The 13,325-nt window shown below is 45.8% G+C and overlaps 1 protein-coding gene across 1 annotated transcript in view; it reads right to left on the reverse strand.

Moving 5' to 3' along the window:
* Positions 1-1,553: 1,553 nt before the first annotated feature.
* Positions 1,554-13,325, reverse strand: part of TOR3A (torsin family 3 member A) — a gene marked incomplete at its 5' end in the record, with an annotated part of 34,857 nt that continues 23,085 nt past the window's right edge. The window contains 2 exons of the mRNA XM_079696856.1: positions 1,554-2,439; positions 3,029-3,153. Of these exons, the coding sequence (XP_079552982.1) occupies positions 2,189-2,439; positions 3,029-3,153 (376 nt within the window). The 3' untranslated portion in view covers positions 1,554-2,188. The remainder of the gene's footprint in view (positions 2,440-3,028; positions 3,154-13,325) is intronic.

A 13,325-nucleotide genomic window follows, 5' to 3' on the forward strand; every position in this document is an offset into this window, starting at 1 on the left:
CACTTTCCACACCCGAGGCTATGGCATTTGCCAAGAAAATCATTTTAGAAACATTAAGTCATTAATGCATAGGAATTGGAGTTGGACTGCCCGGGTTGAATCCCACTCCTTCATTGACTAGGTCTGTGACTTAATCCAAGTTATTTAACCTCTCAGAGCCCCAATTTTCTCAGTCATTAAATGGTGATGAAATTGGTCCCTAAGTGTTAAGTATTACATGATGTATCGACTAGGCTATAGAGCGCTTAGCACGCAGTATGACACATGGTATGTTTGCAAATGTTACCTAAAACAAAACTCGCATGGTTCCACGAATTAGAATGGAGGGAAAGGCCCAGCCTGGGCTTTGAGTATGGTGCCAAAACTGACAGCAGTTTTACTAGGTTTTATTATTCTTAAAACACCTAAAGCTCTGTGTCCTGAGTACTTGATAAATATTAATTCATTTAATTCTCACAGCCCTGTGAGGTGGGTACAGTTATGCTTTTACAGAAGTGGAAACCAAGGTTAAACTGAAGCCAGTAGCTTTCCCCGTGGTCTCAACAGCAAGCGGTAAGTGGCGGAGCCGCTGAGCAGAGGAGTCTGGCTCGAGAGGAGTGTTCGGAACCACTGCAGTCTGCTGCTTGTTCTGGATCCCGAGGTGTAAGAGATTCAGACCCACTGTTTATGACATCAAACATGGCTGGCCAGTGCTAAAAGCATGTCAGCTGCTCTGTGGCTCTGAGACCTAAAGCTATAGGACATACCTTTTAAAGTGTGTATTTACAGAGTTTAGATCTGGGTGTTACAGGATTGGGTGGCTGCATGCTATTCCTGAAATGCTCTAGAGTGAGACAGGGAGCCAGCACCTAAAACTGGCCCCCATTTTATTGTGCAGTTAGGCCAGGTTTACGTCTGTCCCATGGGTGGTGTAAAACTAAGTTCCTTTAATTCGTGTGAGTATTGATTGGGTATCTAATGTTGCTCAGGCTAGGTACTGCCTAACCTAGAGGTAAATGAATTCAAGTAAATGAATGTAATAAAGTGTTAAACAGGAGAGAAGCAGAAGTTTTCCATTTTACCAGGGCTAAAGGTGAGAGGGTTGGGCGGACTGTAAATAAGAGGGCCACTTGAGGTGATGACACATATAAAAGAGCCGTGTGTATTCCAGAAGTGTGGTAGAAGGGAAGAATCAAGGGAAGGGGAAAAACACATAATGAGCACCTCCAGTGTATACAGGCACAATGTACACATTTACACATGGCCATTCAATCCTCAACGATGACTGTTTTTCTTTTTAAAGCTGGGAGCACAGGAGTGCTGTTTTCTTATATATAAGGGCAATATGCTGTGGATGTCTCTTCAGTAAGAGGTTGAAATAGCCTGGCTCAGCTGATGTGGTCTCAAAGCAAACTGAAGTAAACTGGCAGACCCGGCAATCACCCTGTCAGCTCTGTGAGTGCCAGTATATGTCCCCCGTCTCCACCAGTCCCCATCAATATTACCTGGCATGTGGAATTTTGCTGAGTGAGCACGATTACTAGGGCTCAGTAAGAAGGTAAGTAAGCCGAGGGTTTTAGAAAAATACAAAATTTTAATCTTTACATATGATACAATCATGTCAAGGTCCCTAACTTTAAAAAATTCTTTAATTTTAATTGATTTAAATCTGCAGAGCAGAACAAGGCTTAGCCTACACTGACCTGATTTTAAAAAAGAAAAAAATCTTCCTCTGTGCACTTTTTCCTTCAGCCTGAGGCTCTTTCCTGATCTCACAGATAGAAGCTGATCAGCTTCCCTCTGGGAATAACAACTTGAAAGCTAACCCACCCAGTTCCTGCCACTGGTAAGCAGAAGTTCATTTTTCCCTTCCCTATCACTGAGGATACTGCAGCCTCAGGCCCAACACCCACGTCCAGGCATCTGCAGGCAGGAGCTGATATGCTAATAAATCCTTGGGATTTATCTCCCACATGACTTTCTCCAACCAGCTGGCCCACATTTTGGAATGTGGCTCTGTAAGGCACCAAGTGATTTTAAGAATTGGCTCTGTCTCTGATTTAAGGCCTCCCTTTTACACACCACTTGTGCTCGTGGCTGCTGGATGCTAGCCTGCCCCTCCAACCCGTTACGTCCTGGACAGTGTGCTGACAGGCCCCAGGATCCTGTTAGTGGAAGGAAGGCAGCTTTGGGAAGTTTCCATCTAGCCTCAAGGCAGGAAATAGTTAATTCTCTGGGAAATAGATTTGCATCCCTGAGAAGAGAAGAGTTGTTCCTCCTTGGGGACGTACACCATCATCTTGGCGATTTCATCTAGTGCCTCTTCCGTATACAGGAGCTCCTGGCTCAGGAAAGCATCACGTGCACACAGCCTCACGTGGCGGTACTCCAGTGGCAGGAAGGGGATGAAGAAGTCAATCAGGTTTTCCTTCACCAGACAGCTGTGTCCAAAGCCACTGTCTAAAATCAAGAGCAAAGTTACCTGGAGTCTGACCTGGGGCTGAACCCAACTGGAATTGTGAGGTGTCCCCCACCCTTAGGCCTGGGTAAGGTTTGTTCTCATATGCCAACTCCAGGAGGGCTGTCTGAACTTTTATGTCAAAAACTACGCAACTGTGTCTTCCTTTAGGGAAACAGGGCCATGATTAACTGGATGTGTGAGAGGGGGAGAGGGGCTATGCCTGCCAGGTTATGGTTTCATTGGATGGCAGAAAGCGGAAGGTGGAGTGACCCTACCTATCCAACTGGAGGCTGAGCCACTGAGGCTCTCACAGTGAGACTTTCTTCCTCAGGGTTTGCATACTCCATAGACCACTGCCTGTATGGCCACGGCCAACTACTCCCTTACAAAGGACTTTCAGAAAAGGACTTCAGCTTTCTTGGCACTTTTCTAGTGCCTATCTGAAGTTGACAACAAGATGATTATATGGCGCATCCTCTGTGATCCTGAATACCCTATCTCATGAGTACACCTTCTAGTACATACACATTACCCTCCTCCTCCCCTCTCAACAGAGGCTTATTTTCTGCAAGGCTGGGAGTCACTTACCTGTGGATTCCACAATCTCATCCTGGAGTTGGGGCTCCAAGTGCTCCATCCCAATTTCTTCCCGGGACCACCCAGCCTTAAGCAGGTTCAGGACTACCTCATTGATGATATTGCCCCCAAGGTTACTGAAAGAGACAAGTCCGGTTAACAGATTCTGTTGTTGATTTTTTTTAATTGAAGTAGAGTTGATTTACAATATTGGGTTAGTTTCAGATGAACAACAAAGTGATTTAGTTTTTTATATATATATTTTTTCAGATTATTTTCTATTATAGGTGATTACAATATAGTTGGGAAATTGTTCCATTATAGGTGACTATAATATTGTTGTTGGGGATATCGTCCCCTGTGTTATACAGCAAATCCTCGTTGCTTATCTATTTTGTACAGTATCTGTAAATCCCGTACCCCTAATTTATCACCCCCACTTTCCCCTTTGGTAACCAGAACTTTGTTTTCTACGTTTGTGGATCTATTTCTGTTTTGTATATAGATTCATCTGTATTATTTTTTTAGGTTCCATATATAAGTGATGTCACATAATATTTGTCTTTTTCTGACTTACTTCACTTAGTATGATGTTCGCTAGGGCCATCCAGCAAACGCAATATTTCTTTATTATGGCTGGTTAACATTCCATATTGTGTGTGTGTGTGTGTGTATACCACATCTTCTTAAACGAATCGTCTGTTGATAGGCATTTGGGTTGTTTCCATGTCTTGGCTATTGTAGAGTGCTGCTATGAACACTGGGGTGTTAAAGAACAGCACACTAGTGCTGCTAAAGAACACTGCATGTATCTTTTCAAATTAGAATTTTTATCATTTCTGGATATATGCTTAGGAGTGGGATTGCTGGATCACATGATAGCTCTATTTTTAGTTTTCTGAAGAACCTCCACAGTTTTCCATAGTGGCTCTACCAATTTACATTCCCATCAACAGTGTAGGAAGGTTCTCTTTTCTCTACACCCTCTCCAACATTTATTATTTGTAGACTTTTAGATGATAGCCATTCTGACCAGTGTGAGGTGATACCTCATTGTGGTTTTTTTTTTTAAATTTATTTAACTAAATAATTTATTTTTGGCTGCGTTGGGTCTTTGTTGCTGCACGCGGGCTTTCTCTAGTTGCGGCGAGCAGGGGCTACTCTTCATTGTGGTGCGCCGGCTTCTCATTGCAGTGGCTTCTCTTGTTGTGGAGCATGGTCTCTAGGCCTGCGGGCTGATCAGTAGTTGTGGCTCGTGGGCTCTAGAGTGCAGGCTCAGTAGTTGTGGCACACGGGCTTAGTCGCTCTGCAGTGTGGGGGATCTTCCCGAACCAGGGATCGAACCCATGTCCCCTGCATTGACAGGCGGGTTCTTAACCACTGAGCCACCTCATTGCTTGGGTACTATGAGGGGACCAGGAAAGTCCCCTCATTGTGGTTATGATTTACATTTCTCTAATAATTAGCAATGTTGAGCATCTTTGGATGTGCCTGTTGGCCATCTGTATGTCTTTGGAGAAATGTCTATTTAGGTCTTCTGACCATTTTTTGATTTTTTTTTTTTTTTTGATATTGAGTTGTATGAGTTGTTAGTATCTTTCGGAAATTAAGCCCTTGTTGGTTGCATTACAAATATTTTCTCCCATTCTGTAGCAGGTTGTCTTTTTGTTTTGTTGAGGGTTCCTTTGCTGTGCAAAAGCTTTTAAGTTTGATTAGGTCCTATTCATTTTTGCTTTTACTTCTTTTGCCTTGGGAGACTGATCCAAGAAAATATTGCCACAACTTACGTCAAAAATGTTTTGCCTATGTTCTCTTCAAGGAGTTTTATGGTGTCATGTCTTAGATTTCATTATTTTTTTTTTTTTTTTTTTTTTTTTTTGCGGTACGCGGGCCTCTCACTGTTGTGGCCTCTCCCGTTGCGGAGCACAGGCTCCGGATGCGCAGGCTCAGTGGCCATGGCTCACGGGCCCAGCTGCTCCGTGGCATGTGGGATCTTCCCAGACCGGGGCATGAACCCGCGTCCCCTGCATCGGCAGGCGGACTCTCAACCACTGCGCCACCAGGGAAGCCCAGATTTCATTATTTTTATATTTGGCTTCCAAATGGGTAAGCTGACCACTGAAGCCATTGCATTGGTGACTGGAAGAATGGAGGTTGAGGGGCCTGGACCTGCCCTCCTCAGGGAAATCTTACCACAACACACCATCCTGCTTTGTCACCCATTCTCCCTGCCTCACTCTCTTGTGACAAACACTGAGACGGTACTAGGTGCAGAGTGCACAAAGATGGTATGATGTAGTTCTTTCCCTTGACTTCTGTGTGGAAGGAGAGGCACATGTGTGTGTGATTCCAGGACAGTTTGGCAAGGGCCAATGTAGGAGCAACTAGGGCCCAGGGAGAAGACTTCAGAGGGAAGATGAGAATTCTGGGCAAATGTAGACTGAGTAGTGATCGTCAGACACAAGGCAGGGAAGGCCACGTGTCCAGGCACGGGCGATCAGAGGGCTTGTGGGGTTCAGGGGCTGCAAGTAGCTTGGAGAGGCTGGAGGAGCATAGGCATGAAAGGTAGGCTGAGCCTGGCCTCAGATCTTTGTGAGCCATGCACGTGGATTTTAGCTTATGCGCCATGGAGAGCTGTTGAAGGGTTTTGAACTTGAGAGTATAGGGTAGTAGGGTAGTCTGATCCACTTTACTTCCTAAGAAAATCATTCTTGGGCCACAGTGGCTGGATTGAAGAGAAAGCCAGTCAGGGAGCTTTTTGCAGTAGTCCATGTTTGGAGGTGATGTAGGCAATGGAGAAGGGTTTAGAATTAGTGTGGGAGGCACAATTGACAGGACCTTGTAACTAATGGATGTGAGAAGTGAGAGAAAGGAGGTCAACAAAGAAAACAAGTGTCTGCCTTGAGTGGCCTGCAGCCCCCTCAGTGAAAGTGGAATATAGGGGAAGGGTGGAGATGCCAGCTTGGATTTACACACGTTTGAGTGTTGTGCACTTGCCTGTGACCTCGCCAGGGGTTGTGATTTCATTGGGCAACTGGAATCGTGGGTCTAAATACAGGAAAGGGGAGTGAGTTAGAGAGATGAAGGGGAGAAGAAATCTTAGAGCTGGGAAGGAGGGAGGGGAGGCTGGGACTGGCAGCACGTCGTCCTCCCCACCCCACCGCACTCATCTCCCCTCCCAGGCCGTCTGCCAGCTCCTTAAACCAAGCTCTGCCCTGCTTTTTCCTCAGGCCCAGCAGAGTGAGGGAGTATAAAGAGTGAAGGAAACAAGGAGACAGGTGGCAAGTGAAGGGGCGGGGATCTAGTATTTCCATTCTGTTCTCATCAAGCTCTGACACTCAGGTATGTTAGCTCATTTGTCTTCTCATTTAGCATTTGAGTGTATCCTAGGGGCCAGGCTTGGGACACAGAGGAGGAGCTGGGTGGTTCTCTCCCTGCCTGCCTCCATGGACGGGCAAGGAGAGAGAGGCTGGGGCAGGCATCCTTTCCTGCCAAGTGGTCCAATCTTCCTTCTTGTAGGGGCCAGTGTGGCCCCTCATGGCTAGATTTTACCTGAGGCCATGAGTCCCCAGCTAGAGAGCCTGGGGGCTCCCTGCTCAAGTTCAGCTGCTCAGCCAGACTTCCCCTGGCATCTGTAGCTGGGGAAGCTGCTTATGATGACACTCTTCTACTTCCTGAAGCTGTGGCCCTCCTCCTCCTCCGGCAGGAAGGCCTGCCAGGCAGGTCATCTGTGGACACGCAAGACCACAGTTGCATCAGCTGAGGCAAGACCTGCCCACTGCCAAGGGATTGCCCAATCCTGCATTCCTCACAGGAGGCAAAGGAGGGTTTACCTTTCCATGGGCTACAGGACAGGCATCCAGGGTGAAAGGGAGAGGAAGAGGATTCACTTGCTCAGCCCCAGGGGCACAGACTCTGGTGCCTTCCCCATTTCTACCCAGAAAGCCACCTGACACCAAGTTTCTTGAGAGCATAAGCTTAGCCTCTTTGTGGTAACCCAGTGCCTAGCACCTGTCAGGCGCTCAATATTTATTAAATGTTTGTTTATTGAATAAATGGACATCTCTGCATGTTTGTCTACACTATCTCCACCTCCCTTCTGAATTTCTCCTTTTCTTTTGTCCCACAGCCAATGTCCCTCTTCTTCCTCCATGTTACAGGCTTTATCTCACCCACCAATACATAACCTGGGCCCCTTTTTTATTCCAACCCCACCCCCAGTCTTCAGCTCCTCAGGCACCAGCAATTACACCTTTAAACAGATGTTGCCTTCCCGGAACACTTCAAATCCCTTGCACAGCCCCCCAGGTTGCCTGCTGACTGGGAGGTCTGAAGGGATCAAGGGACAGAAGGCACCTCTAGAGATGACCCCCCTCCCGGCTCTGGGACAGGACGACACGAAATCTCACCACAGAGGAAGGAGGCTCAAAGGCCTCTCCAGAACTGTGGTCACAAAACCCAGCCTTAACTGCTAAGTAAGTCTTCCCTGAAGAAGAGATACAAACCTGACTCAATCATAATCTCTCTGAACCTTAGTTTCCTAATTTGTAAAATGAGAGACTTGAAGCAGACAAGTTAAGAAGCCCTCCTTAGGTCACCTTGGATTCAGTGGTCAGTCAACAAATAGACACTTCTGTGAGCACCTGCTATGTGCTGGGGTACAAGGCCTTTGATTCCATGAATAACTGACATTTGTATAGTTCTTTGCATTTTTCAAAGCCCTTTCTATCCATTCTTTTTCTGACAGCAGCCCACAGAGAACAGGCATTAATTACCCTCTTCACTTTACAGCTTCAACGGGAGAGGCCAGTAGCTCTGATCCCCAGAGTTTCACTGTGCCTGTCCTGCCCCGTGACTCCATTCCCAGAGCCTTCTGGACTTGGTAGAAATGGGCAAAAGTAGTTAATGTTACTAACTACTAACCAAGTAGTTAGTACTTGGCCAGGGGCCCCAAATTCCTCAGGCCCAGATGAAGGACTGGCTGAGTGAGTGCTGGGGCAACTCTAGCCACAGCCCCGCTCCCCACTACACCCCCTGCTTCAGCTGCTACCTCCTCCTTCTGCCATCTGACACCACCACTTTGCAGGGGGGCCAGCAGAGCTGCTAGCACTTCAAATAGCAGGTTTAGGATTTTTTTCAGGATTAAACCACTGGCCTTACACTAGTGATTTGTTTACACCATCAGTTTGAATCAGCTGTGCTTTTCTTTTAAATATGAGTCCTCACCACAGGTAAGGTTATTGTAGAAATCAAGTCCAGAGACACCATCTTCCCCCACCTATCACTAGACTAGCTGAAAACTTCGGGGTTTAGAGGTGCTGCTTTCTGGCTGCCCAAGGCAGGGGTGCAAGGTGCTGCACCGCACTGACAGCCTGGCTGGCCCACGGGCTCCAGACAGTCCACCCAGGCCTGTTGGGGACCACTGGCTCTCACAGGCCAGGCCCACACCGGGGCCACTGGAACTGGAAGCCATGTCCTCACCTCTCTGTCACCAGTGTGCATCCTCCCTAGGGGCTCAAAGGCTCCTTCAGGGCCAGTGCAGCCTCTGCATCCCCTGCCACAGTAGGCCCACAGGGCAGCTTGTCTGCAGTGGCTCTCTTCCTGGCCATGCCTCCACTCTGCCAGTTTCTGGTCATCAGGACCCCGTGGCCTCAGACAGTGCACAGACGCCAGGTCACTAGGGGGAAAGGGCAGGTGGTGGGACGGGCACTGCCAGCAGGTCAATGACCAAAGTACTACAAATGCAAACATTTGCCTAGAGATAGCAGGGTCACCTGCGTCGCATTAGGAAGTCCTGGCAACAGCAAGGGTGAGGTTTTCCAAGCTGAGAACTGGTGGGGAAGTCAGTGCCCTGGCACCTCGAGCCAAGCTGGGGAAAGGTCGGCCACAGCCACAAGGCAGAAGCGGGCTTGGCCTGGTAGGAGGAAGGAACCAGGCAGTGGAGGGGGCAGGAAGAAGCCACGTGCAGAGTCAAAGGATCCCTGCGATAGAAAGGGCGTCCTGAGGTAGCTGGGCACTAGGCTTCCTTCTGTTCTGAGGGAAGGACTCTGCCTGCAGGAATGGTTCCAGGGGTCCCCTGCCCCCACCCCCTGCCAGGGCTTGGGTGGAGAAGCCTTGGGGAACCAAGGTGATTCCTTTTTTTGCCTCCTCTGCGTTTTAGAGCCCCTACCTAATTCACTGCAACAGGAAGAGATTTGCAGTTCTGGGCTACCTCAGAAGGTGATAAGTAGTATCACAGAGTTTACTGTCCTTGCCTCCTAATTCTGATCACTCAAGTCATATCAGAAAATCTTTCTCTGCTTTTCTCTTACAATCACCTTTGGGGGCTCCCAAAGGCCCTCCTTTGCAATGCATTGTAGTGTCCCCTCAGCCTTACTTACAGACCAGGAAGGACTTGCCACTAACACACCAAAATCCCAACTCCCAACCCAGCAACAGTTTAAACCGGTTCCACCTTGTCTTGTGGGTCCACAATGAAACAAGATTTGCCCTCCACAGCTCACTCCTTCATACACTCCAAGCCTGGATAAAAACCCCTTACTTCTCCTCACAGGGTGTACCCTAAAGCTGGGGGAAATCCCCTAGCAAGCATGTACTGGCCTGTGGGAAGCAGGTGACAGTGGGGAGGAATGGTTTGGCTTCCACTGAGTGCAAGAAGCTGCTTGTGAAGCATTCAAGTTGGGCCACAGGGACCCAAACTTGACTGCTAACAGACCTTAGGCAGGACTTTCTGTTGGAGCTGCCATGAAAAGATAGGATTGGACAGCTTAATTTCAAAATTAACTTTTTGCAAGCTATTTCTAGAGCCTGTGGCACACAGAGGGAACTCCTAGTGTGTACATTTCCAACTACATTACAAAGCTTTAGCAATAAAAGCAGTATGGTATTGGCATATAAACAGACACACAGATAAATGGAACAGAATAGAGCCTGGAAATAAATCCACACACATATGGTTAATTAATTTACGACAGAGCTATAAATATGCAATGGGGAAAGGACAGTCTCTTCAATAATTGGTACTGGGAAGCTACATGCAAAAGAATGAACTCGACCACAAAAAAATGCTGGAACTGACCAAACAAGATATCCTACAACCAAAGAAGAAGCCACAATGAGACGGTAGGAGGGGCATAATTGTGCTAAAATCAAATCCCATACCTGCTGGGTGGGCAACCCACAAACCAGAAAATAATTATATCACAGAAGTTCTCCCACAGGAGTGAAAGTTCTGAGCCTCACGTCAGGCTCCCCAACCTGAGGGTCTGGCAACAGGAGGAGGAGCCCCAAGAGAATCTGGCTTTGAAGGCCAGTGAGGTGTGAACACAGGAATTTCACAGGACTAGGGGAAACAGAAACTCCACTCTTGGAGGGTGCACACAACATCTTGTGTGCATCAGGACCCAGGGAAAAAAGCAGTGACCTCATAAGAGCCTAGACAAGACCTGCTTGCTGGTATTGGAGGCTCTCCTGTGGAGGCAGGGGGCAGCTGTGCCTCATTGTGGAGACAAAGACAATGGTGGTGGTAGTTCTGGGGAGTGCTCATTGGCGTGAGCCCTGCTGGAGGCTGCTATTTTCTCACCAAGGCCTGGTCCCACAACAGCCTTCAGGCTCCAGTGCTGGTACCTCAGGCAGAACAGGGCAGGAATACAGCCACACCCATCAGCATACAGGGTGCTTAACGTCTTCCTGAGCATACAGCTACCTGCTAAACACACCCCTTAATAAGGCCCTGCCCACCAGAGGGACAAGACCCAGCTCAACTGCAGTCACAGAAAGTTATACAAAATGAAAAGGCAGAGGAATGTGTCCCAGCTGAAGAAATAAGATAAAACCCCAGAACAACAACTAAATGAAGTGGAGATAGGCAATCTACCTGAAAACGAATTCAGAGTAATGACAGTAAAGATGATCCAAGATCTCAGAAAAAGAATGGAAGCACAAAGATCAATAAAACTAAAAGCTGCTTCTTTGAGAAGATAAACAAAATTGATAAACCATTAGACTCATCAAGAAAAAAAGGGAGAAGACTCAAATCAATAAAATTAGAAATGAAAAAGGAGAAGTAACAACTGACACTGCAGAAATACAAAGGATCATGAGAGATTACTACAAGCAACTCTATGCCAATAAAATGGACAACCTGGAAGAAATGGACAAATTCTTAGAAATGCACAGCCTGCCAAGACTGAATCAGGAAGAAATAGAAAATATGAACAGACCAATCACAAGCACTGAAATTGAAACTGTGATTAAAAATCTACCAACAAACAAAAGCCCAGGACCAGATGGCTTCACAGGCGAATTCTATCAAACATTTAGAAAAGACCTACCACCCATCCTTCTCAAACTCTTCCAAAATACTGCAGAGGAAGGAGCACTCCCAAACTCATTCTACGAGGCCGCCATCACCTTGATACCAAAACCAGACAAGGATGTCACAAAGAAAGAAAACTACAGGCCAGTATCACTGATGAACATAGATGCAAAAACCCTCAACAAAATAGTAGCAAACAGAATCCAACACCACATTAAAAGGATCATACACCATGATCGAGTAGGGTTTATTCCAGGAATGCAAGGATTCTTCAATATACGCAAATCAATCATCGTGATACACCATATTAACAAATTGAAGAACAAAAAACATATGATCATCTCAATAGATGCAGAGACAGCTTTCGACAAAATTCAACACCCATTTTTGATAAAAACCCTGCAGAAACTAGGCATAGAGGGAATTTTGCTCAACATAATAAAGGCCATATATGACAAACCCACAGCCAACATTGTCCTCAATGGTGAAAAACTGAAAGCATTTCCACTAACATCAGGAAAAGACAAGGTTGCCAACTCTCACCACTCTTATTCAACATAGTTTTGGAAGTTTTAGCCACAGAAATCAGAGAAGCAAAGGAAATAAAAGGAATCCAAATTGGAAAAGAAGAAGTAAAGCTGTCACTGTTTGCAGATGACATGATACTATACATAGAGAATCCTAAAGATGCTACCAGAAAACTATTAGAGCTAATCAATGAATTTGGTAAAGTAGCAGGATACAAAATTAATGCACCGAAATCTCTGGCATTCCTGTACACTAATGATGAAAAATCTGAAAGTGAAATCAAGAAAACACTCCCATCTACCATTGAAACAAAAAGAATAAAATATCTAGGAATAAACCTACCTAAGGAGACAAAAGGCCTGTATGCAGAAAATTATAAGACACTGATGAATTAAAGATGATACAAATCGATGGAGAGATATACCATGTTCTTGGATTGGAAGAATCAACATTGTGAAAATGACTCTACTACCCAAAGCAATCTACAGATTCAGTGCAATCCCTATCAAACTACCACTGGCATTTTTCACAGAAATGGAACAAAAAATTTCACAACTTGCATGGAAACACAAAAGACCCCGAATAGCCAAAGCAATCTTGAGAACAAAAAACGGACCTGATGGAATAAGGCTCCCTGACTTCAGACTATACTACAAAGCTACAGTAATCAAGATAGTATGGTACTGGCACAAAAACATAAATCTAGATCAATGGAACAGGATAGAAAGCCCAGAGATAAACCCACGCACATATGGTCACCTTATCTTTGATAAAGGAGGCAGGAATGTACAGTGGAGAAAGGACAGCCTCTTCAATAAGTGGTGCTGGGAAAACTGAACAGGTACATGTAAAAGTATGAGATTAGAACACGTCCTAACACCATAAGTTCAAAATGCATTAAACACCTAAATGTAAGACCAGAAACTATCAAACACTTAGAGGAACACATAGGCAAAACACTCTATGACAGAAATCATAGCAACATCCTTTTTGACCCACCTCCTAGAGAAATGGAAATAAAAACAAAAATAAACAAATGGGACCTAATGAAACTTCAAAGATTTTACACAGCAAAGGAAACCATAAAAAAGACAAAAAGACAATCCCCAGAATGGGAGAAAATACTTGCAAATGAAGCCACTGACAAAGGATTAATCTCCAAAATTTATAAGCAGCTCATGCACCTCAATAACAAACACCAAAGCAACCCAATCCAAAAATGGGCAGAAGACCGAAATAGACATTTCTCCAAAGAAGATATACAGACTTCCAGCAAACACATAAAAGAATGCTCAACATCATTAATCATTAGAGAAATGCAAATCAAAACTACAATGAGATATCATCTCACACCAGTCAGAATGGCCATCATCAAAAAATCTAGAAACAATACATGCTGGAGAGGGTGTGGAGAAAAGGGAACACTCTTGCACTGCTCGTGGGAATGTGAATTGGTACAGCCAC

This window comes from Hyperoodon ampullatus, assembly GCF_949752795.1.
Source record: "Hyperoodon ampullatus genome assembly, chromosome: 2".
Taxonomy (NCBI): domain Eukaryota; kingdom Metazoa; phylum Chordata; class Mammalia; order Artiodactyla; family Ziphiidae; genus Hyperoodon; species Hyperoodon ampullatus.